Source organism: Physeter macrocephalus, chromosome 3 (assembly GCF_002837175.3).
Source record: "Physeter macrocephalus isolate SW-GA chromosome 3, ASM283717v5, whole genome shotgun sequence".
Lineage (NCBI taxonomy): Eukaryota > Metazoa > Chordata > Mammalia > Artiodactyla > Physeteridae > Physeter > Physeter macrocephalus.
This window is the reverse complement of record NC_041216.1, coordinates 24,894,024-24,916,498: the sequence shown is the minus strand read 5'-3', so window position 1 is coordinate 24,916,498 and position 22,475 is coordinate 24,894,024. Positions and strand designations below refer to the sequence as shown.

Sequence of the window (22,475 nt, the reverse complement as noted above, 5' to 3'; positions counted from 1 at the left end):
AGTAGTGTGTATATGTCCATCCCAATCTCCCAATTTATCCCCCCCACTCCTTTCCTCCTTGGTAATCATAAGTTTGTTCTCTACACCTGTGACTCAATTTCTGATTTGTATACAGATTCATTTGTATGACCACCCCCTTTAAAACGGAAACGCCGATCTCCAGCATTATTCTCCTTCTTGGACTTACTTTAATCTACAGCACTTATCATGTTGGCAGAGAGAAGAGGACTCAGCACTGAGCCTGCAGCTCTACAATATTTAAAACTTGGGTAAAGGAGGCAGCAAATGAACCTGAGGAAGAGCTTCCAGTGAGGCAAGAGGAAACCCAAGGGAGTGTGGCCTCACTGAAAGGCAATATAGGGGAAAGTGTTTCAAAAGTGCTCAACTGTACTGAATGCTGCTGAGAAAGCTGATAAATACTGGATACAAAAAATGGAACTGGTCTTGGCTAGATCATTGGTGATCTCAACAAGAGAATTTTCTCAGAATGGCAGAGACAGAGGATAGACTGGACTGAGGAATAAGGGAAGGAGTGGAAATAATATGCAAAATGTCTTTTGAGATGTTTTGCTGTGAAGGGAAGCAAATAAAGGAGGCATAGCCCAAAGGAGATGTAGGGTCAAGATAGGGGTTTTTAAAGTTAGTGTTCCTAGAGCAGAAATGTGTCCAGTGGAGAAGAGGAAAATGATGGTGCAAAACAAAAAGGAATCCAGAGTCCAGGTGCAGGGGCTGACCTCTGATGGCAGTAGAGAAAACAGAATATAGTGTACTTACAGATGTAGGTAGCTTTGTAGATCCAAAGGAAGATCATCAGGAAGCTTGGTAGATCCAGCTTTGTAGATCATCAGGAAGACAAATTTTGGTCCAGTGAACTCTCTATATCCTGGCACTTGAATAAAAGCTATCCCCAAAGATTATAAGTTCTAGAATTTACCTTCACAAATGCCTTTTAATTGACTAGGAGGCTATTTTTTACTTTTTCTAAAGACTATTTTATTTATTTATTTTTGGCTGTGTTGGGTCTTCATTGCTGCGCGCGGGCTCTCTCTAGTTGCTGAGAGCGGGGGTTACTCTTCATTGCGGTGCATGGGCTTCTCATTGCGGTGGCTTCTCCTGTTGCGGACCACGGGCTCTAGGCATGCGGGCTTCAGTAGTCGTGGCACGCGAGCTCAGCAGTTGTGGCTCGCGGGCTCTAGAGCGCAGGCTCAGTAGTTGTGGCGCACGGGCTTAGTTGATCCGTGGCATGTGGGATCTTGCCGGACCAGGGCTTGAACCCGTGTCCCCTGCATTGGCAGGTGGATTCTTAACCACCGTGCCACCAGGGAAGTCCCTATTTTTACTTTCAAGTGAAAAATAACCCAGAAAAACTCCTTTCCCCTTATAAAATAACAAAATCTGCCCAAAGTATACGTTTATTTTCAGTCACATGTTTCAGTTTGTTCTCCTCCTTGATCTGTCACTAGTATTAAAAAGTACTTTTGCTAACTTCTAGGTAATTCTGAGAACTAATTTGTCTTGGGCCTTGATGCTTGGTAGTTCCCAAATGAGGCAGACAGATTATTTTGCATGATCTAAAGGGGGTAATATAATGCCCCCTTTAGAAGATGGAAGATGGAAGAAACTGAGCAAAACAATGAGCTAAGTATCATGAACACCTCTGAGATACTCTTATTTACGATTTTGTGGGAAAGCTTCCCCTAAGGGAAGTGGTAGGAACTCCAGCACTTGGGCAGTTTAAAACACAACTGTAAAAGGCACTAAAAAACATATTAGAGGGATTCATCCTGTAAAAGACCCTGGGAAATACAGTACATGGCTAAAGAGAGTTCACTTCTAATTTTTGTGATTTTCCAAAATTCATTATATTTGCAGAAAGAGTACTTTGGAGTTGAAGAAAAAGAAAGGGAGTGGAGTTGTCACGCAAATGGTAAAAAATCCCTGTATTTCTTAGTCTTAAAATAGTGAGACAGCTTTAAAAGTGAATTCTATGTCAGAAAATCCAAATGTCATAAATCAAAAGGTTAAAGCTAGATTGGACATGGAATCTATGGTGAATAAAATACTGTGGCATTTTCACAATATCACTACTCAGCAAACAAGCATGCAATCAGTACTTTATCTTACATTTTTCGAATACCCATTTTGTTCTAGATATTGTGTTCTTGTGACATATAGACAGAGATATTTGTGTGATAGGGAAAGAATTCAGGGGAAGCAAGACTTCTAATCATTTTCCCATTTGACTTGGGGCAGGCCATTTAATATTCACAGTTTCGCTTTCTCCAGCCACAAAATGGGAAGGATATTTCCTATAATATTTGAATATTGTTACGGATGGAATGTTTGTATCCCCCCGCAAATTAATGTGACACCCCCCCCATGTGATGGTATTACTTTGCAGAGATAATTAGGAATAGATGAGGTCATAAGGGTGAGACACTCATGAATGAGATCAGTGCCCTTATGAGAGTTTCTAGAGCGCTTGCTTGCTCTCTGTTCACAGTCACGTGAGGATACCAGGAGAAGCTAGTACAAGCCACATGGAAGAGGGAGTTCACCAGATTTGATCATGCTGGCACCCTGACCTCTGACTTTGAGCCTCCAGAACTAAGAAATAAATTTCTGTTGCTTATAAGCCACTCAGTCTATGGTATTCTGTTATAGCAGTACAAACTGACTAAGAGAAATAATAAATGATTCAATATGCCTTGTAAAAGTGAATGTATTACATCAAAAGCACAAATGACAAAAGAAAGAAATTGGACTACATCAAAATAAAATTTGTGCTGCAAATGATACTATCAAGAAAGTGAAATGACAACCCACAGAATGGGAAAGATATTTATAAATTACATGTTTGTTAAGGGACTAATATCCAGAGTATATAAAGAACTCTTACAACTCAACAATAAAAAGACAAATAACCAATTAAAAAATGAACAAAGGATTTGGACAGATATTTGTCCAAAGATATACAAATAACTAATAAATACATGAAAAGATGCTCAACATTGTTAGCCCTCAGAGGAATGAAAACACAAAACTGCAATGAGATACCACTTCACATCTACTAGTGTGACTATTCTAAAAAAGGGATACTAACAAGCGTTTGTGAGGATTGGAGAAACTGGAACCCTCATACGTTGCTGGTGGAATGTACAATGGTGTGGCGCTTTCGAAAACAGTTTTTCAGTTGCTTGAAAAGTTAAACATACAACCCAGAAATTCTCCTCCTAGGTATATATCCAAGAGAAATTAAAACAAATGTCCACACAAAAACTTACACATAAATATTGATAGCAGCATTATTCATAATAACCAAATGGTGGAAACAACCCAAATGTCCATTAATTGATGAATGAATAAACAAAATGTGTTATATCCATACAATGGAATATTATTCGGCATTAAAGAAATGAAGTACTGCTATATACTGCAACATGGATAAACCTTGAAAACATATGCTAAATAAAAGCAGCTGGACAGGGGCTTCCCTGGTGGCGCAGCGGTTGGGAGTCCGCCTGCCGATGCAGGGGACGCGGGTTCGTGCCCCGGTCCGGGAGGATCCCACATGCTGCGGAGCGGCTGGGCCCGTGAGCCATGGCCGCTGAGCCTGCGCGTCCGGAGCCAGTGCTCCGCAACGGGAGAGGCCGCGGCAGTGAGAGGCCCGCGTACCGGAAAAAAAAAAAAAAAAAAAAAAGCAGCTGGACACAAAAAGCCACATAGAGTAGGATTCCATTGGTAGAGACAGAAAGTAGATTAGTGGTTGCCCAGAGGGAGAGGAGGGGAGAATGGGGAGTGACTGGGTTTCCTTCTGGGGTGATGAAATGTTCTGGAATTAGTGATGATGGTTGATAACTGTGAATATTCTACAACCATCTTACACTTTAAATGGGTGAATTGTATGGAATACGAATTTTGTGGCAATGACCACGTTTAAAAAAAGAAGTAAATGTACTGATATCCATGTCACCATGCGTCTAAATTCTGGTTTACACAGAATTCCTTTCCTGGAGAGCAGATAATATGTAAAGCCAGCAGTGGTCTAATTTTACATACAAATTCCTTACATATCTGGTTGTCAGGTTACTATTTTAAGTAAGTAGCAGGAAAAAAAAATTGTGACTTTTAATTCTGGAATGCAATCTGTAATATTATGGTTAAGTAAACCATCCCATACATTACATTCTTCGTAGGTGGCAAAATCTGGAATTTCATGACACTGTTAAACGTTGACCACTGTTTAGACTTGTATATTATAAAATATTTGCATTCTTCAGAGAACAGATTGGTGGTTGCCAGAGGCGGATAGTGCGTGGGCAAAATGGTGAAGGTGGTCAAAAGGTACAAACTCAGTTATAAGAAGTCCTGTGGGTGTAATGTACAGCATTGGGACTATAGTCAACAATACTGTATCATATACTTGAAAGTTGCTAAGCGAATAACTCTTTAAAGTGCTTATTCCAAGAAAAAAAAAAAACAAGCATGTGTGGTGATGGGTGTTAACATATTGTGGTAATCATTTCCCAGTATATATGTATGTCAAATCATTATGCTGTACACGTTGCAACTAATATGATGTTTTGATTACACACATTTCAATTAAAAATTTTTTTGTCTTGTCCAGGTGAGGACGATGGTTTCTTCTCCTTGGCTCCACAAGTCTTCCTTGTGTTTGTGTATGCACTTCAAACTTTTCTGGGTCTCAAACCATTTATACTTTCAAGTTTGGAACACACTTTAAAAGAAAATCAGAAATTATGTCTCTAAAAGAACAAAGTGAAATGAAATTAAGTTCTACTTGTGTGAAAGTTTTCTTCCAAATGGGCTTTCCTTGCGGAGGAGGAAGAGTCTACGTAGAAATGTTTTGCAGAATGTGAGCGGTGAGGCTGGTAGAGAACGCTCATCGCAGAAAGGAGACGTTTTCCGTTTCTTTTAGTTCGCTTGGGCGGCATCGTGGAGAGTCGAAAGGCGTTTGTGAGCCGCTAAAGAGAAAAGCCTGGGAACAACGGAGGCGCTGTGGGCCCGGGTCGCGGGCGGGAGTCCCCTTCTGGCCAATCTTCCCGTTGTCTGCAGGCGCCTTGCCCCGCGGCCTCCGCCATCGCCCGCCCGCGTGGCCCTCCCGGGAACCTACCTGGGCCGGGCCCGCGCACCGCCCCCCCGCGCCGTCGCCATGGCACCTCTCCGCCCCGCCCCCCGCGCTCGGCCGGCCCGCCCGCGGCCCCGCTCGCCCCTCCCCCCGCCCCGCGCGGCTGCCGGGGAGAGGGTGGGGCGGAGGCGGGAGGAGACGCAGGAGAGAGGAAATCGGCCGCGCGGCGCCCGCGGCCCATTGGCTGCCTCGTCCTGGGGCCAGAAACCCCGCCTGTCTGACGGGGTCACGTGATGCCTTTCAAAGATGGCCGCCCTGTTGTTTTGATGAATAATACTTGGTGGGGCGAGGGGGTAAGAGTAGGGGTGGAGGGGTAGGAGGATTTACTCTTCCAGCCAGAACATCGCGAGTCCGGTCCTCCCCCTCCCCCTTGCCCAGGCTCCGGCGTGGAGGCGGGGCGTGGCCGGCCTGCTTTGGGAGGGGAGGAGCTTCCCTCCTCAGTGCTGGGCTCTGCCTGGGCGGCTCTGGGGTCGCCTTGCCTCGGGGCACCCATTCTGCAGTTGAACACTTCCCGCCAGGGGGAAAGGGTTGGAAGGAGAGCACGATCTGCTGGAGGAAGCGCAGCTGCCGCGCCACCACCACGAAGACACAGTAGGCTCCGGGCACGAGGAGAGCTGGAGACCGAGCTCCCTAGTGTGGGTAACCTGGGAAGCAGAGGGTAAAAAGTGGCGCCTTACGATAACCCTGTAGCAGCAGCAGTGGCGGTCAAAGGAGGCTGCTCGTGGCGTAAGCAGCTGTAGGAGTCTCTGGGGCAATTGGAGTGACCGACGCCAAGGCATTTCACTGCCTCTCGTGTTCTTATTTTTTAACCTCTGACTATGCAGTTCTGAAACCTCCCCCATTCGGGGGACCAGACAGCCCGATAGACACCTTCCACTCTCCTCCCGCCCTGGTCTCAAAGAACAGATCTCTCCTTAACGCCTTTCACCATTAAGAGGAAAGCGATGGAGGAGCTGAGCGCTGATGAGGTGAGGAGGTTGGGGGACACCTTGGGAAATTAGTTGGCAACTCTTTGGCGCTTTGGATAGGGTTGATATTGCGCCAGTGGTGCCTGGCCTTTGGGCAGGAATGGAGATGACATTTTCTAAGAATTAAATGAGTCCCTGAGAGGGTCTCCGGTTGTATTCTCTTGTATTCCTTTGCCTTCTTTTTCCATCCTGAACTCCATTTGCCTCTTTTCGAGTCTTCTTTTAGGATCTAAAGAAGAGGAGAGCATACTGAGGCTTTCATTCTTTTCTTCAGGGTATTTAAGCAAGAAGGGCTAGATTTACATCAAGTTGTGTGTGTGTGTGTGTGTGTGTGTGTGTGTGTGTGTGTATACGCGCGCGCTCGCGCATGTGCGTGTGCGCGCGCGCGCCTTACCGCAGAGATCTAAAGAATAATTTTGGGAGGAATCATAATGTATAGGTGTATGTTTTTAAAGGATTTGAAATCCCAAGTATGTGTGGCATTTCATTGTATAAGTTAATTAAACATTACATATGTGTTTGGGGGTGGTCTACAGACAGATTCTTTGATATTTAACAAAATATGTATCTTCTCAATAGCTTCGTGAATTACAGTTAAATTCTAGCAATTTAGCAATTCGAGCAATTCTAGACCACTAATGGCTTCTGGCATACTTCTCTTTCATTATGCCTTTTTCTAGTTTTTGGCCCTTTCAAACTTGTGTTTTGCTGTTAACAGACACTGAACAGGAAGCAAATGGAAGCAAATGACTTTGAAAATTCCCCCTGTTATCATTTCTGAAAGGAGTCTTACAGATCCCCTTCTTGATGTTTTCAAGATTATTTAATAATAAGAAGAAAAAGTGGCGTTTAGGGTACAAGGATTTTCCTGTGACTCTGTTGACTTTTCCCTTCTTTTTTTTTGTTTTTAAACAAATTGGGAGCTTCCCTTTCAGGACCCCTGCTGGCCTCCCTCTCTTCCACCTACCATTTCTTCCACAGTTCATGTAAAACTTCCCTACAGTATTATGAACGTAGTCATCCATCAGGTTGGTTGTACTGTAAAACTTCCATGCTTCAGTTTTAGCTGCAGAGCAGTCAATATATTTACCTAGGGACTAAAATTCTCCAGAGATGAGGCAGGCAAGTGGTGGGTTAAGGGTCACATAGGAAAGGAAGCAAATAATTTTGATGGTTTTGATACCTGGCCTTTTGGAAAGTCAGGATTGCCCATTCTTTGTTACTGACTTTGTTTTCTAAATGCATCAATAGTGTAATCTTAAATTAGAAGAATATTGAACAATTTCTTTCATTCGGGTAGGAACTATCAAGAGATCCTCTTAGAGGCACTTTGTTTTGTGTAGTTTTTTTAAAGTGCACCTCCTTTTTTCTTTAACATTAATGCTAGTGGATCATTTCTCTTAAGGCAGAGAGTTTTTTAGTAAGTCTTTTACCTCCAGAAATTACTTTTTTTTCTTGACATTCTCTAAATTGTTCCTGGTTTAGAAGTTTTTACATACTTGAGTTTTCACTAAGAAAACCGTTAAAGCATACAGACCAGTTAAAGAACTGTATAATCTGAACTGTATGTAGCTCTTCACTTTATCCAGTCCTTGAAGAAGGTATTAACTTTTTTTTTTTTTACCATATATGGAACAAATGCAGTCATTGTGGAGGAGAAAGACATTTTTCAAGGTCAACAAAATGTTAAAATAAATGTGAAAAATTAAATTCACTAATATAAGATCAATATAAAATTATGTTCAACAAATTACTTGGCCTGAACACAAAGGGACAGTTCAATAACTGGTAATTTTACTCTCAGCATAATCTAAAACATATTTTATGGGGAAAAAGCTTACTTTTTTTTAATCCATTTCCTTTAATTCTGGGATTAGGTGAACAGTTCTCAGCAGAGACATTTCCAAAACTTTTGCCTTATTGTTACTCTATTGGTGGAAACTTGTGTCACAGATACGGTAGTTGACATTTATTTGGTTAGAAAATAATACGTTTATATTATTGAAAACTCAAACATGCATCTCAGGGTGTAAACAGTCAAGACATTGATCTTTCAATCTAAATTAGGAAATCAGGTAAGACAGAGTTTCGTATTTTAGCAAAATGAAAATATATGAGAATGTCCATGAAAAATAGAGGCTGGTATAACCAGGGTAGTAGCTTTAGAAGATTTTACATTATGGGTACTTTTTGGTCCCTCTTATAGATCACCTTGAATTCTTGTACCTTTCTTCTCTTGTGCTTTCTAAGTAGAGTATTTCTTTAACTTCATTGCTGTTTATATAGCACATTACAATGAGTCCTTTGCCGTATAGAGCAGATCCATGACTAAGTTTATTCTCTTCAGGAACCTGTATTTCAAGACGTCATTATTTACATTACATTCATTCTGTACCCTGCTCATGTGTTGTTTTTTTAATACCAAAATTATGCTCTGAGTAGGGCAGGCATTTTAAACTGGTTTTCAACTGTGGTGATGGTGTGTTTTCATTGAAATGATTTTTTTTTTTTTTTTTGCAAAATCTGTATGACCTAGTTCATCTTCAAGAGGGCTGGCTGGGATTCAGGGTGTGGTCAAGGTTTTAGAAGTTGTCTTCCTTCCCAAATGCAGAATATATGACCTTGGACATTTTAGCAGTGTCTTTTCAGTGGAAAGGGACCAACGTTTACTAACAGTCTTAGAAGCCTGCTCTGTGCCAGGCATTTTACAACCATTGTCTCATTTGATAAAACAGTGCAGTCCAGCAGTTCCTTAAATTTTCCTTGTTTTATAGGTGAAGCAACTGAGAATCAGGTTAAGTCCATAGTGCCCTGGCTTAGAAGTGACAGAATTGGAATTCAAACGCAGGGTTCCTGATCTAAAAGCTCTTTTTACGGTATTTTACTGCCCAACGACTGGCAATAAATTCACCACAGCGTCTATATAAATATCCTACTAACATGCTTGATCTGCATAGTTTTTCTGTAAAACTGTTGTTTTTTTATGAATTCATTCATGACGTGATCAGGTTTATAGTCTTTGGTGCTGACTCTCATCACACCCCTGCAAAATCATTCACTCAGCAAACATTTTTAAAAAAGACGCTGTTGCTGTGTGACCACCTAGCGGGGTGGGATAGGGAGGGTGGGAGGGAGACGCAAGAGGGAGGCGATATGGGGATATATGTGTATGTATAGCTGATTCACTTTGTTGTACAGCAGCAACTAACACACCACTGGAAAGCAATTAAACTCCAATAAAGATGTTTAAAAAAAAAATATGCTGTGCATTTCCAGCAATGTGTTAGGTAGGTGAGGAGAAACACAGTCTTTTCCTTAAAGAAATTATTCAGCCGGGGTTAGGGGATGGGTAGAGATAGAAATAGCTAGGGGTCCAGCAATTACAATACAGGGTGCTAAGAGCTATTGTGGACCTACGCACAAGACAGTAAGAAAAAACGAGAAGGGAGCCCCGGTGGCTTAGCATCTTAGCGAAAACGTTCAAGAAAAAGCGATGCTTATGCTGAGCAGTAGTTGTCAGGAGAAGGGCTCTTGAAACCGGCTGTGAAACTGGGGAGCTCAGGAAACCACAAGAAGTAGTGGGACTGGAGACAGGATTTGCCTGGGGGAGTGGCCGCAGGCAGACAGGCACCGGGTCTCGGATGGTTTTCAGAAATGCTTAGGAGTTTGAACTTTCTCAGTAAGACTATCAGAAGCCTTTGAGGGATTTTAAGGGATTAGAAAGATAAGTGGCAAGGGTGTCGGAGGTGGATAGGAAGAAGGTGGCTGCTGTTGCTCTGGGGAACAAGGCAGTGGAGTCTGAAGCAAGGCCTTGGCAATGGGAGCGGACGAGAGCAGACATCAGAAATACTGAGGATCGAAGTTAACCCACTTCTGATGATAAGTTTGATGTGAAAGAGGTGGAGGCAGGGGAAGAAAGAAAAAGATGACTCCTTGGTTTCTAGTTTGGGAGAAGGATGGATGGGAGGAGAGAGAAGGAATTCCAGACAAGGAGCAGATTTTGGAGAAAGCAGATTAGTTCCTTTGGACCACTGAAAGATGAGCTGACATAGAGACGCCAGCCCTGGCCTTTCTGCTTTTAACCCCTCCATCTCTGACCTTTTCTTTCTTTGTAACAGGCCTCAGGACCTGAGCTCACTTTTTTCCCAGTAGATCATTGCTAACACTCACTTGATAACCAGGATTCTCCTTCCTCAAGCCTGGAAGGAGAGTGGGATGTTGCCTCCCAGGCCCCTCCTCCACTCCTTTTTGTTCATTTTAGCCAAGAAACAGAGAATGGTAATGATAATAGCTGATATTTCTGAAGCTCTTAATATGTGCGAAGCACTTAACTTGCTCAGCAAGGTTGGTATTGATAGCCCCGTTTTACAGATTAAAAAGTTGAGGCTGATAGAAATTAACTTGCCAAAAGGTGGACAATGAGGAAGCGGTAGAACCTTGATTCTAATCCAGAGTCTGATCCCAGAGTTCTTAATCCCTTTGCTAAACTACCTCCAAAAGAGGAATAATCTGAGCCAGATGTAATGGTTACATCTGGCATTTTTATTGTCCCTTTTGAGATGGGAAGTGGAAGCCCTCGTTATTGCTAAGAGTGGAGCTCATCGAATAGCCCTCTACTCTTTTATGGGAAAAAGAAAGACTTCTGACAACGGGTCCTTGGGTCTTCAGGCCTGTGCTTGGCAGAATGCATTTTCTCAGAAGGTACTTGTGGTGTGTCCAGGTGGAGAGAACTTCCTGTCGCAGCTCATTCAGTGATACTTGCTGTTTACTTGCTGCGTGTCAGACACCACATGAGCCTTGCTTGCGTGGAGCTCCATTCTAGCGGGAGGAGACGTGATAAACAAATACATACACATGAGATGTCATTTGGTGACAGTACCACGGAGAAAAATAAGATAGGCTATAAAGGGATGGAGAGCAGTGCGAGGAGCGTGCAATTTTAGGAGGTGACTTCTGGAAAGAAATTTAAAGGATGACAGGGACCCATCTAGGGGGTAGAGTGTTCTCAGTAACGGGGAACACCAGGAACCAGGGGCATATCCCGGATCTGCTCTAGGAGCAGCAAGGAGGCCCAGTGTGTTTGGAGCCTGCTAAGCAAGGGCACAGTGGCCGGAGGTGAAGTGTTTCATTCACTCTGCAAACATTTACTGAGTTCTTGTAACTGGGTTTCAGTCAATTCTGAGGTGCCCCGCCCTTTTTTTTTTTTTTTTAACTTCACATTTTCACACCTTTGAAATTGGGATGCTTCTTGGTGTAGTCACGGCTGGCCATGTGGCAGTTGTGAAAGTTGTTATTTCCTGTTTATCTGTAAACCTGGTTATACCTGTTCATGTTGTTGTGCTTTCAGTTAAATGCTGTGCATGATAAATATAGTTGCTATTTTAAATGCCTCCCCCCAAATTACACTTTGATTAGCAGTGAAAGCCTATGTTACTTTGTACGCAGAGAGAAATGGAAACAGCAGTGGGGTCTCAATTTGATACTAGTGAAGAAAACAAAGAAAATGTTGGTGAAAGAGTGACCACAAGTTCATACTTTATTGCAAAGCAGCAACCAAGTGCGTTAGGGAGCCGTGGAAAGGCAGAAATCCACAAGTCTCTGAAGCTGTGTCACGTTTTGAAATGGAACATACAGTTTAGAAGGACTGCCTTTTACACCCAGGCGATGCAACTGAAGGTCAGAGACGCTCCACCTTCTCAGAAAGAAATTTCAAAGCAATGAGAGGCTGGTGTAACTGATTACTACTCTGGCCTGGTCTGTTGTTAAGGTATTTTGTTGTGGTTTAATGGCCAGTAGTTTTTTTTCCTGGTGGTGCAAAAAACAATGGTGCCGTGTACAGGCAGTGACATTTTGTATTTGATGACATACAGTATATGCCCAGCTTTGTTTTAGATCATGAGGCTATATGAATGAACAATACAGGCAGAAATCCTTGCCTTCACGGGGCTTACATTCTGATTTATGGGTTTTCAAAAAAATTTATTAATTAATTAGTTTATTTGGCTGCGCCGGGTCTTAGCTGCGGCATGTGGGATCTAGTTCCCTGACCAGGGATCGAACCCGGGCCCCCTGCACTAGGCTATATGAATGAACAATACAGGCAGAAATCCTTGCCTTCACGGGGCTTACATTCTGATTTATGGGTTTTCAAAAAAATTTATTAATTAATTAGTTTATTTGGCTGCGCCGGGTCTTAACTGCGGCATGTGGGATCTAGTTCCCTGACCAGGGATCAAACCCGGGCCCCCTGCACTGGGAGCGCGGAGTCTTAACCACCGAACCAGGGAAGTCCCTGATTTATGTTTTAAAAGAATCACTGTGGCTGCTGTGAAGAGAATAGATAAAGGGGGAAAGAGCGAAAATGGAGAGAAAGGTTAGGAGGCCAGTGCAGGAGTCCCAGGACCAGGGTTTGTGGTGGAGGAGGTGAGAAAAGGTCAGATAGAGGATGGTCAGATATTTTGCGGGTAGAGCCAATAGGATTGGGTGATGGGATGGATGTGGAGTGGAGTCAAGAATGGCCACCTGAGTTGGGATGTCATCGAGTGGACCGTTGTAACCGTTGAAATAGCGCGACACGAAATAGCAGCTGCTTAAACCAGATAGATGTATATTTCTCTCTAAATAGAAGTCTGGGTAGGAGGCTGGGGCTGCTGTGGCAGCTCTGCGCTCATCAGGGGCCCAGGCGCCTTCTGTCCTGTCGTACCAACTCTCCTAACATATGGCATCCATCTTTTGGTCCACGTCTGTCTGCGCTGTAGCCAGAGGGACGAGAGGAGAGGGGAAGGAGAAGTCATGCTCCTCTTTATGGCACAGCTTGGAAGTTGCACAGATCACTCACTTCTGCTCACCTCCCGTTGGCCAGAACCGAAGTCACCTGGCCACAGCTCCTCGCTGGGAAGCTGAGAACTGCAGTTCTTACTGGGTAGCCGAATGCTCAGCTGAAAGTTCTCTCACGTTAGAGGGGGAGTACAGTCAAGGCCATTCTGTTCAGACCCTTCTTCCGAAACCTGAAACACACGCTCTGCTTTCCTAAAGAGGCAACCTTCAGTTGAGTCCAGAATCTCTGGGTGATACACCATCCAGGAACCTTTAGATGAAAATGCAACTTATCAGCTGCTTTCCCCTCCCCGCGCCCCCGCCCCACCATGTGCTGTGGTGGGGTAGGATAGACTCATGGAAATAACTACCGTTTCGAAAAGGGAAGAATGGCGAGTACAGATCCCTCACTGGTCCACAGCCGTTGTCAGCTCCTGCCAGGCTGTGGTAGGGGGTCTCCCTGCCTTGGCAGTGCTGGGAGTTCCTGACGCAGTCCTTTGGGGCCAGGTCATTGGAGAATATCCCCTTCCGGGGACCGAACGGTGTCTCCATCCTGTTTCTTTCAGGAGCCTGAAGGAGTTGGCTTTTTCAACCCTGCTTGATCCCCAAATTACCAGACTCTGAGCAAACTTAGACTCGCCTGTGGACGTGCCTTAGGCAGACCTGTTTTCCCTTTTATCTCTGCAGGTAAATCGGCAAACTGCAGCTTGAGTCTGTCTCATTCTTGCGGAACTTCTTGCTTAAAGCGGCAAGAAGCCAATAGGCACCCAAATTCCGAATCGTTCAACCAGTTCCCCTAGAACTGTAGGCCGTGTAGGCATGCAGGCTATTTTCTGAGGTGTCACAGGTTTTACCAAACGTTTCATTGTGGCCTAACAAGGTTACCAGCCTTCCATCCTGCAATATCTGTGCCCATGCTGAGCCCTAAGCCACTGCCACGTATTTATAGTCTGTTTAGGTTGAGTACTTCCAGGTTCCAAATTCTATATATTAGTTTAGATATTGGTTTGATTGCTGCAGCAGAGATATCCAAAATAATGGCTTAAATAAGATAGAAGCTTATTTTTCTTTTAAGTAAAAATCTGGGTAGGTGGTTGAGAGCCGGTTTAATAATTCCATGATTACTAGGGAGCCAGTTCTGTTTAGTGCTCTGTTATCCTCTGTATGAGGCATCTAGCTTGTAGTCCAAGATGGCTGCTCCAGTGCCTACACGCATATCTGCATTCCAGTCCTCAGGGACCAAAGGGGAGGACATGTTCCTGTCCGTCAAGGGCACGATCAGAGGTGTCACACATCATTGCTTACATCTCCTTGGTTAGAACTTAGTCACGTGGCCATAACCAAATGCAAGGGTGGCTGAATGTATAGGAGGAGGAGGCAACTAGCTATCTCTACCACAGTGATGCCAAGAGTTTTAGCCTACGCAGCTTGAAAAACGGAGTTGTCCTGTACTGAGGTGGGGAACACTGAAAGAGGAGATTAGAGGGAGAAATTAAGCTATCTGTTTTGATCATATTCTTGTTATATTGCTTATTATTTGTCCACTTGGAGATGTTAAGTGGGTTGTTGGATATATGTTGGGCTTGCAGTTCAGGAAGAAGGCTGGGGTTGGGGATACCAATCAGGACGTTGTCAGTATATTTAAAATCATGAGAATGGACAGATGACCTAGGGAGTGAGCCTAGGTAGAAGAGTGGAGGTCAGAGGACTGAGCCTTGAGCCTCTCCAGCATTTAGAGATGGGAAGGAAAGAGGACCCAGGGGGCTTCCCTGGTGGCTCAGTGGTTAAGAATCTGCTTGCCAATGCAGGGGACACGGGTTCGAGCCCTGGTCCGGGAAGATCCCACATGCCGCGGAGCACCTAAGCCCGTGCGCCACAACTGCTGAGCCTGCGCTCTAGAGCCCGCGAGCCACAACTACTGAGCCTGTGTGCCTAGAGCCCGTGCTCCGCAACAAGAGAAGCCACCCCAACGAGAAGCCCCTGCCTGCCATAACTAGAGAAAGCCCGGGCGCAGCAGCAAAGACCCAACACAGCCAAAAATAAAATAAACAAAAATAAATTAATATTTTAAAAAAAAGAGGACCCAGAAAAGAACTGACAAGGGATAGCCACTGAGATAGAAGGAAAGACAAGAGAGCCTGGAGTTCTGGTGTCCAGGAGAAGAAAGTGTTTCATGACAGAGGGCAATGTTCAGCTCTGTTGAATTCCAGTAAAGTAAATTAAAGGAAGACCAAGACTCAACGATGGGATTTGGCAACGTGGAGGTCATTAGTGACCTTGACAAGACCAATTTCATTGCTGAATAGGTTCAAGACAGAATAAGGCAGAACGGGATGGGAGAGTACATAGCTCACAGTGAGGTATCAGCTCCAGGGGTATACTGGGGAGCCATCCATACACTATGAAGCCATGGGTTTAAAAAGTGGGAAGAAGATATTTGGCGAACATATCTATCTATCTATCTATCTGTCTATTTATTTATTTATTTATGGCTGTGTTGGGTCTTTGTTGCCGCGTGCAGGGGCTACTCTTTCTCTAGTTGCGGCGAGTAGGGGCTACTCTTCGTTGCAGTGCGCGGGCTTCTCATTGCAGTGGCTTCTCGTTGCGGAGCACGGGCTCTAGGCGTGTGGGCTCAGTAGTTGTGGCGCACGGGCTTAGTTGCTCCACGGCATGTGGGATCTTCCCGGACCAGGGCTTGAACCTGTGTCCCCTGCATTGGCAGGCGGATTCTTAACCACTGTGCCACCACGGAAGTCCCAGAACATATCCTTTTAAATTTTATCTTTTACCATTTCCTATTATGATCACTAATTCCTTTATTCATTCAGTAAATATTTATTTACTCTTTACTCTGTTCCTCTCTTTCCCGAGGTAGGAAGTAAAGGTGTGGAGGTAAATTTGTATATTATTCCTAGCAGGGTGTTTGGGGCCTGAAGAGTTCCAAGTGTAAATTTTGAACCATAATCTGGGTGCACTGAATCGTACTACAGTTAATCTTTAAAACGTTTAAGAAAGAGTGGCAAATAGGTTTATGATAAAATATTAATTTTGTTTGTGTAGTTTCAGCAAATATATGTGGGGTGTTTACGCTCTGCTGGGTATTGAGGGGTACATGTGTGGAGATGCCGTCTCAAATATGAGTAAGACCTGGTCTTCACCTTCAGTGAGCTCGTACTGCAATGGGGAGACAGGAACACAGCCAACTCCAACTAGAGTTCAAGGGCCGAAATAGATATTTAAGTAAAGGAGTACAGTTGATGGAGCAGTGAATTCTGACTGGGGAAATCTGGGAAGGGCTCTGGGAGGATTTGAGTTAGTCTGTAAAGATGATCAGAATTTTTGACATTTAGAAAAATCTGTGGTGAGGATAAATGTTTCAGTTATTTCTTACTCTGGGCCAACTCTGTTACATTCACTCTTTTGAAATTGATTGTAAAATTTTTAGAAGCACTGAAGAAAAATTGGAGATGGTGAAAAAATCTCTGATGTTGGTGGGTGCTTGTGGGTCTGAAAGGTTTTGCCATGTGATTATCGAGCACAGCCAACTGTGTAACCCCAAACGCTCCTAAACCAGTAGGAGTCAGCAGAAGCTGAAGGGGGAGGAGTTGAGGAGAAATAGGAAGAACAGAAAAGGTGTTTCATTAAAATCGCTTCTCCTATCCTGATATTAATCACACTGATTGGAATTGTCTATTCGTTTGGCGTATCTCCTACTGCAGCATAAGCCCTGATTATTCTCGTTTTCACTGTTTTTTATCCATCTCTTAGCACGGGGCTTGACACAGGGTGCCCCACGGTAAATATTTGCGGAGTTCACGAATTGACTACAAGGCGTCTTTCCGTGACTCCCAGTTCTTGTGCTGCAATAGTTTTTTGTTTTGTTTTCGCTGTTGCTCCATAAAATTACATTAGTTAGGTTAAGGTAGGCACTGGAAAGAAACCTTATTGTCAGAGCTGTAATTCAGAGTCAGATGTACCTGGGTTTTAGGTGGACCAACCAATTGGATGACCCAGGGCAAAGCACTTGCTGAGCCTCAGTTTCCTCACTTGTAAAATGGGGGTCTGCATACCTGTCCGTGGCATTGTTCTTCATATTAATTGCAGTGATACATAAAGTGCTGAGTGCAGTGCCCTGGCAGAGCATGTAGGGACATATTAGCTCTCATATGTCCCTTCCTAGGACAAATTAGCTCTCTTTTCCAGAGTAAGATTAAGTTGTACATGGTTAGAATTTTAGTTGGTGCTTATATAGCACCTAACGAGCGCTTTGCACGGAACAATGCCGAGAGTGTAAAAGGGGGTCTCTTACTTGTTAAGGTAGCGAATAGGCTGAGGCTTGTGCGAAAGGTTGGGTTGGAATCCTCTCCCCCAGCCCCTTAAACTTCCTAAAGTCTCTTCTCACCCAGCTGCCGTCTTTTGCGTGAAGCCCCAGGGTTATCACCTGTCACACCTCCTCCTCCTTTCTCCTAAAATCTGGAGTGATCAGGTGGCGTGCATGTACTAAGGGGGTGAAGGAGGAGTGAGGAAGCTTGAAAGGAAGGGAACTGTGCAGACAAGAGAAACACGCTGCATGTGAGGACCAAAACCCAAAACACGAGGTGATTCAGCCTGCTCAAGTCCGGTGACGTGTTTTGTCTTCTGAAGGGACTGTCCCCTCCTGCAGGGCTGGGGAAGGGGACTCTCTGAATGGGGTGACACTGTGTGAACTGCTTACCAGCTGCCGTATCTTTAGCATCGTTTGAAAACAGTAGTCCGGCTGGGCAGAGAGGTCTCTTTTGGGTCCTAGTATTGAGAATATTTGGCCTTGACTTAATTAACTTTCTAATTAAACACTGTGAAATGTATTGAGTGCACATTGTTTCTTGGTTCCCTGTCAGTGTTTGGTATAGATTCTAGATGTGTAATAGTGTCAAGGTAATTAGTTAAATCTTCTGCCTAGATGAGATGGCCCTTTGCTTTTATGGGTCTTTTGGGGGAGCTGAACTCCTCGGATTTCCAAACAAATCATCACGCACATCTGTCATCCGCCAGGCACTCTTCTAGGGTCATATTAGGTCAGGGTCTTTGGTCAGACCTCTGTCTATACCTGTCGCCAGGGCTGGCTTCACGGACATGTGACCTGCAGTCAGGAGTGCCCCACACTTGGTCGAATGCTCTGCTGTTGCTGTCTTGAAATTTTTAATACATTTGAGCGAGAGGCCCTGCATTTTTATTAGGCACCAGGCCCCACAAATTCTGTAGCTGGTCCTGGTTTGTCACTGACTCTCTCTGTAAAGGTGGGTATGTGTCTGGGGAGCTGTTTGGTTAGAACCAAGGTTACAGGAAACCGGATGAAAGCTTATCAAAGACCGTTGTTCAGGTTTTAATGGAAAAAATATTGATATATGTCTGACTCTAATGCCATGTCATTAATAGAATTTCTTGAAATTTTTAACAAGTTTCTACTTATACACAATATTGAATCTTCGGATAACTCATTTAACTTCATCAAAGAGATTCACTTTTTTTTTTAATCAATATTTTTACATAGAGGCATTTACTTCCATATTATCTTTTACATGTTGCATATCTTATTTCTCCAATCTCAATGAAACCTCTTTTGTATTTTATCAAATACATTGGTCATATTTTTATAGTATAAACACTTGTTTTCATGAATTATGGATTGTTGTATTTAAAACTATAACTCATGTTTTAAAATTAAAACATTTTTTAATTAAAAAGTGTTGTCCAACAGCTAGTTTTCTATATTATTAGTGCTTGTCTGTAAATACTTCTTTGTGCTGGCCAATCAGGTATTATGATTGACCCAAAATAATCATATACAGATTTCTCATTTTCAAAAATAATAAAATACATTTAATGTTAGAGATGGGAAAATTCTGTATATATGAATGTCCTGGTGGGAAAAACTTATTTCTGAGAGGGAAATGAAAATTGGTGGAAAATTAAAATATATCTAGCAACCTTTATAATCTACTGAGTAGAACTTTTTATGTGTGATTTAATTTACCCATAAAATTATCCTGTTTAGGCTATCGAGGGATATGAACATTTAGAAAAAAGCAGGTAGTAAAGTTTTTTTTTTTTTGGCCACGCCATGCTCATGCGAGATTTTAGTTCCCCAACCAGGGAGCGAACCCATGTCCCCTGCAGTGGAAGTGCGGAGTCTTAACCACTGGGCTGCCAGGGAAGTCCCTTTTTTTTTTAAAAAATTAGTTAATTAATTAAAATTTTTGAGGCAAGATGAAGGAAAAATTTTAAATGCTAAAAAGCAATAGCAAAACCCTTTTACCTTACTGTATATAGATATGCCAGAGGAATTTACACTTTGGTTTCAGCAATAATTATTTTGTGGGCCAGTTAAAAAGTGTTAACATTCAATCTACACAGAGAAAAAAACGTATAGCCCCTTTGGGCTTTGAACATCAGTTATGTAGAGTAGATGTTTAGAGTGTCATTTACGACATTTTTGTTTTAGGATGCTACCGTATGACAGCATATATATGTTTATGTTTGGTGAACACTAATTAATTAATTAATTAATTAACTAGCTTTACGCTTTTATGTTAGTTAACCTTTTAGTTATGATAAATACAGACCAGGCATCATTTCCGTGGAGTTTCATCACAGGAGTGCCCAATGTTTTTTTCCTTCAGGGCCATCCTGGGGCAGATGGGTTGGTCATCTGCAAGGGCTTTTGTGTGTTTGTTCTTTTTTACTTTGTATAAATGTCCTCACACTCGAATAGTTTGGTGATTTCTGGTCTAGGGAAATGCGGATAAAGCAGTCTTTTGCCTTGAGATGTTATGATTAGAATGGCTTGTGAGTGGGAGAATTTTAGTGAATGCCAAGTGGAAAGTATGCTTGTGAAAGTGTCGCATTAGACACCTCTTAGTCTTTTTTTTTTTAATGGTAAGTTTTTTAAAATTAAATTTGTTTATTTATTTATTTAATTTTGGCTGCATTGGGTCTTCATTGCTGTGTGTGGGCTTTCTCTAGTTGTGGCGAGCGGGTGCTACTCTTTGTTGCAGCGCGTGGGCTTCTCATTGCGGTGGCTTCTCTTGTTGTGGAGCACGGGCTCTAGGCGCACGGGCTTCAGTAGTTGTAGCATGCGGGCTCAGTAGCTGTGGCTCGCGGGCTCCAGAGCGCAGGCACAGTAGTTGTGGTGCACGGGCTTAGTTGCTCCACGGCATGTGGGATCTTCCCAGACCAGGGCTCGAACCCGTGTCCTCTGCATTGGCAGGCGGATTCTCAACCGCTGCGCCACCAGGGATGTCCCTCTTTGTCTTTCTTGATGTTAATGTGGACAGGTAACAAAGCACATTGACCCATACTGGAATGAGATGTTTATATGAAAGTATTGCCATTTCTGTTTTTAAAAAGGGCTGAGTGGCATCTGGGATGATGCTTAACCTGTAGGAGGAACTTAAACATTAATGATCCATGTTAGGAAGGAAACCTTTATTCATATCAAGAATATGACGGACAGGAAATGGCCGGTAGTCAGTGTTTTCTCCCTCTGAAAGAGCCCGCTTTCCCCAGCCCTGCTATATAGATCTGCTAGAATATTGGCTTTGGAGTGTTCAGAGTTGGTGTGAATGTAGAACTTTGGTCGAGATTAGAGAAAACGCATGAACCCTGCCCCAGAAGAATTTACACTTTTGTTTCAGCAATAATTATTTTGTGAGTCAATTTAAAAAACTCTTTCCACATAGCTGGGCTTCAGGAAATTCTTTAAAATGTTTAATATTGCCTGTTTCACTCGGTCATTCTTAAGTGACCAGGAACCATTCTGTGAGAGAGTGTCAGAAGTAGCTGCTACTTGGTCTGTAGGCTCATCTCGTCTATTTAAGGGCCACGAGGGAAGCCCTGTAAGAATCATTTTTAAAAAATCAGATCTAGTTAAAATGATCCTACCCTCAGGATGTTTCTCTGCTGTGTAATATTAGGCTCTTGATTCTAGTGGTTTCTCCTAGTTTCACAGTCAGCTAATAGATCCGATGTTTTTCACAGATCTGATGTAGCTGTGCTGTTTATTCATACCGTTTGGGTGAAACAGAGCCCTGAGCCAAAGGAAAACAGCGTCTGAGCCTAAAAGGGAGGTGGACAGAACAAAAGGATGGCGGAAACTTGGAGGCTGAAGCTACAAAAAAAACAATGACTGTTTACTGTGTGTCAGGTGGGCGCTTGGTTTGTTCAGCAGATATCTACCGAGTGCTCTCTGCTGTAGGCGTTGCTGTCGTTGCTTGGGCTGCGGCGGCGAGCACAGTAGGCCAGGTCCCTGCTCTCCTTGTGCGGCGCTGCGGGGAGGTAGGCCATACGCCCATAAAGAGAGACCAGCCCAGGTAATGTGTTGCGTTACCTTTATCTCTGATGACTGTCTTGCAAGATGAGTGATATTTATATCATCACCTGCTTCCAAATGGGGAAACCAAGACCCAGAGAGGTAAACACGGCTGGAAATGGGTACAGCTGGGATTTTGACCCAGGGCTGGCCCCAGGAGAGCTCGTCCCGTTGAAGGCTGTGAAGACGGGACCTGGAGCAGGAATTTTGCTCACCCACTGCGCTCCGTCTCTTGTTTTACTTTCTCTTTGTTTCCCCCCTTGTTTTACTTTCAAGCGGAATGCTTTTTTTAAAAAATTGCTCTAATATCAAATGTTGATGAAGAGCCTAGAATAAGTATTGTTATAAGCCATTTATTATTTTAATCTGAAGTAATACTATTAACTAATATTTTCAGTGTTACAGGGTGACTCAAGAAAGTACTTTGGATAATCAGGCAGCTTGTGCCTTTGGTTCTTGGCCCTCTCCCTCTGGCACATACCCAACACATACCCAGGGTTCTCCATACTGTTGATCAGATGCAGAAAATATTGACATCGGTCATTTTTGTTGGACTTTATAAAACTCCATGTAATGAAAAACCGTGTAATCGCTGCCTGGCATTGGAGAATTACCAAGGGTCAAACCTTTTTTCTCCCTGAGACAAAACAGTTTATAGTCTCTTTTCTGATGACAATAAAATCATTTCTTTGTCATGAGCCAGACTGTGGGGTTGGTGGTTAGACTAGTTACGTAGGTGTGAGTGTCCTATGGTGAAACAGCCAGGGTAGTAGAGTTCAAAAGACAGTTAGTTTGGGGCCTCCCTGGTGGCGCAGTGGTTGAGAACCCGCCTGCCAGTGCAGGGGACACGGGTTCGAGCCCTGTTCTGGGAAGATCCCACATGCCGCGGAGCAACTAGGCCCGTGAGCCACAACTACTGAGCCTGCGCGTCCGGAGCCTGTGCTCCGCAACAAGAGAAGCCACTGCACTGAGAGGCCCGCGCACCGCGATGAAGAGTGGCCCCCGCTCGCCGCAACTGGGGAAAGCCCTCGCACAGAAACGAAGACCCAACACAGCCAAAAATAAATAAATAAAATTTTTTTTTTTTAAAGACAGTTAGTTTGAAAATTGTGTATTTTGCCAGTGACTGCTGGAACTTGGCCTCTGTAAGAATTTTGTGCTTTATTTTTGAGAGATTTACTCAACTAGAAAAGTA

The 22,475-nt window shown here is 43.5% G+C and overlaps 2 protein-coding genes across 6 annotated transcripts in view; both read left to right on the top strand.

Annotated features, from left to right (window-relative positions):
- Positions 1-183, top strand: part of RBP7 (retinol binding protein 7) — a 38,350-nt gene extending 38,167 nt beyond the window's left edge. Inside the window, exon 4 of the mRNA XM_055083784.1 lies at positions 116-183. Within this exon, the coding sequence (XP_054939759.1) occupies positions 116-142 (27 nt within the window). The 3' untranslated portion in view covers positions 143-183. The remainder of the gene's footprint in view (positions 1-115) is intronic.
- Positions 184-5,682: 5,499 nt separating this feature from the next.
- Positions 5,683-22,475, top strand: part of UBE4B (ubiquitination factor E4B) — a 128,319-nt gene continuing 111,526 nt past the window's right edge. For 3 of the 5 annotated variants that reach the window (XM_024125702.3, XM_028487862.2, XM_028487866.2), the window contains exon 1: positions 6,098-6,117. In XM_024125702.3, the coding sequence (XP_023981470.1) occupies positions 6,113-6,117 (5 nt within the window). In that variant the 5' untranslated portion in view covers positions 6,098-6,112. Of the gene's footprint in view, positions 6,118-20,949; positions 21,116-22,475 lie in introns of all 5 variants that reach the window. The other 2 variants (XM_028487864.2, XM_028487863.2) reach the window with 2 other exon arrangements.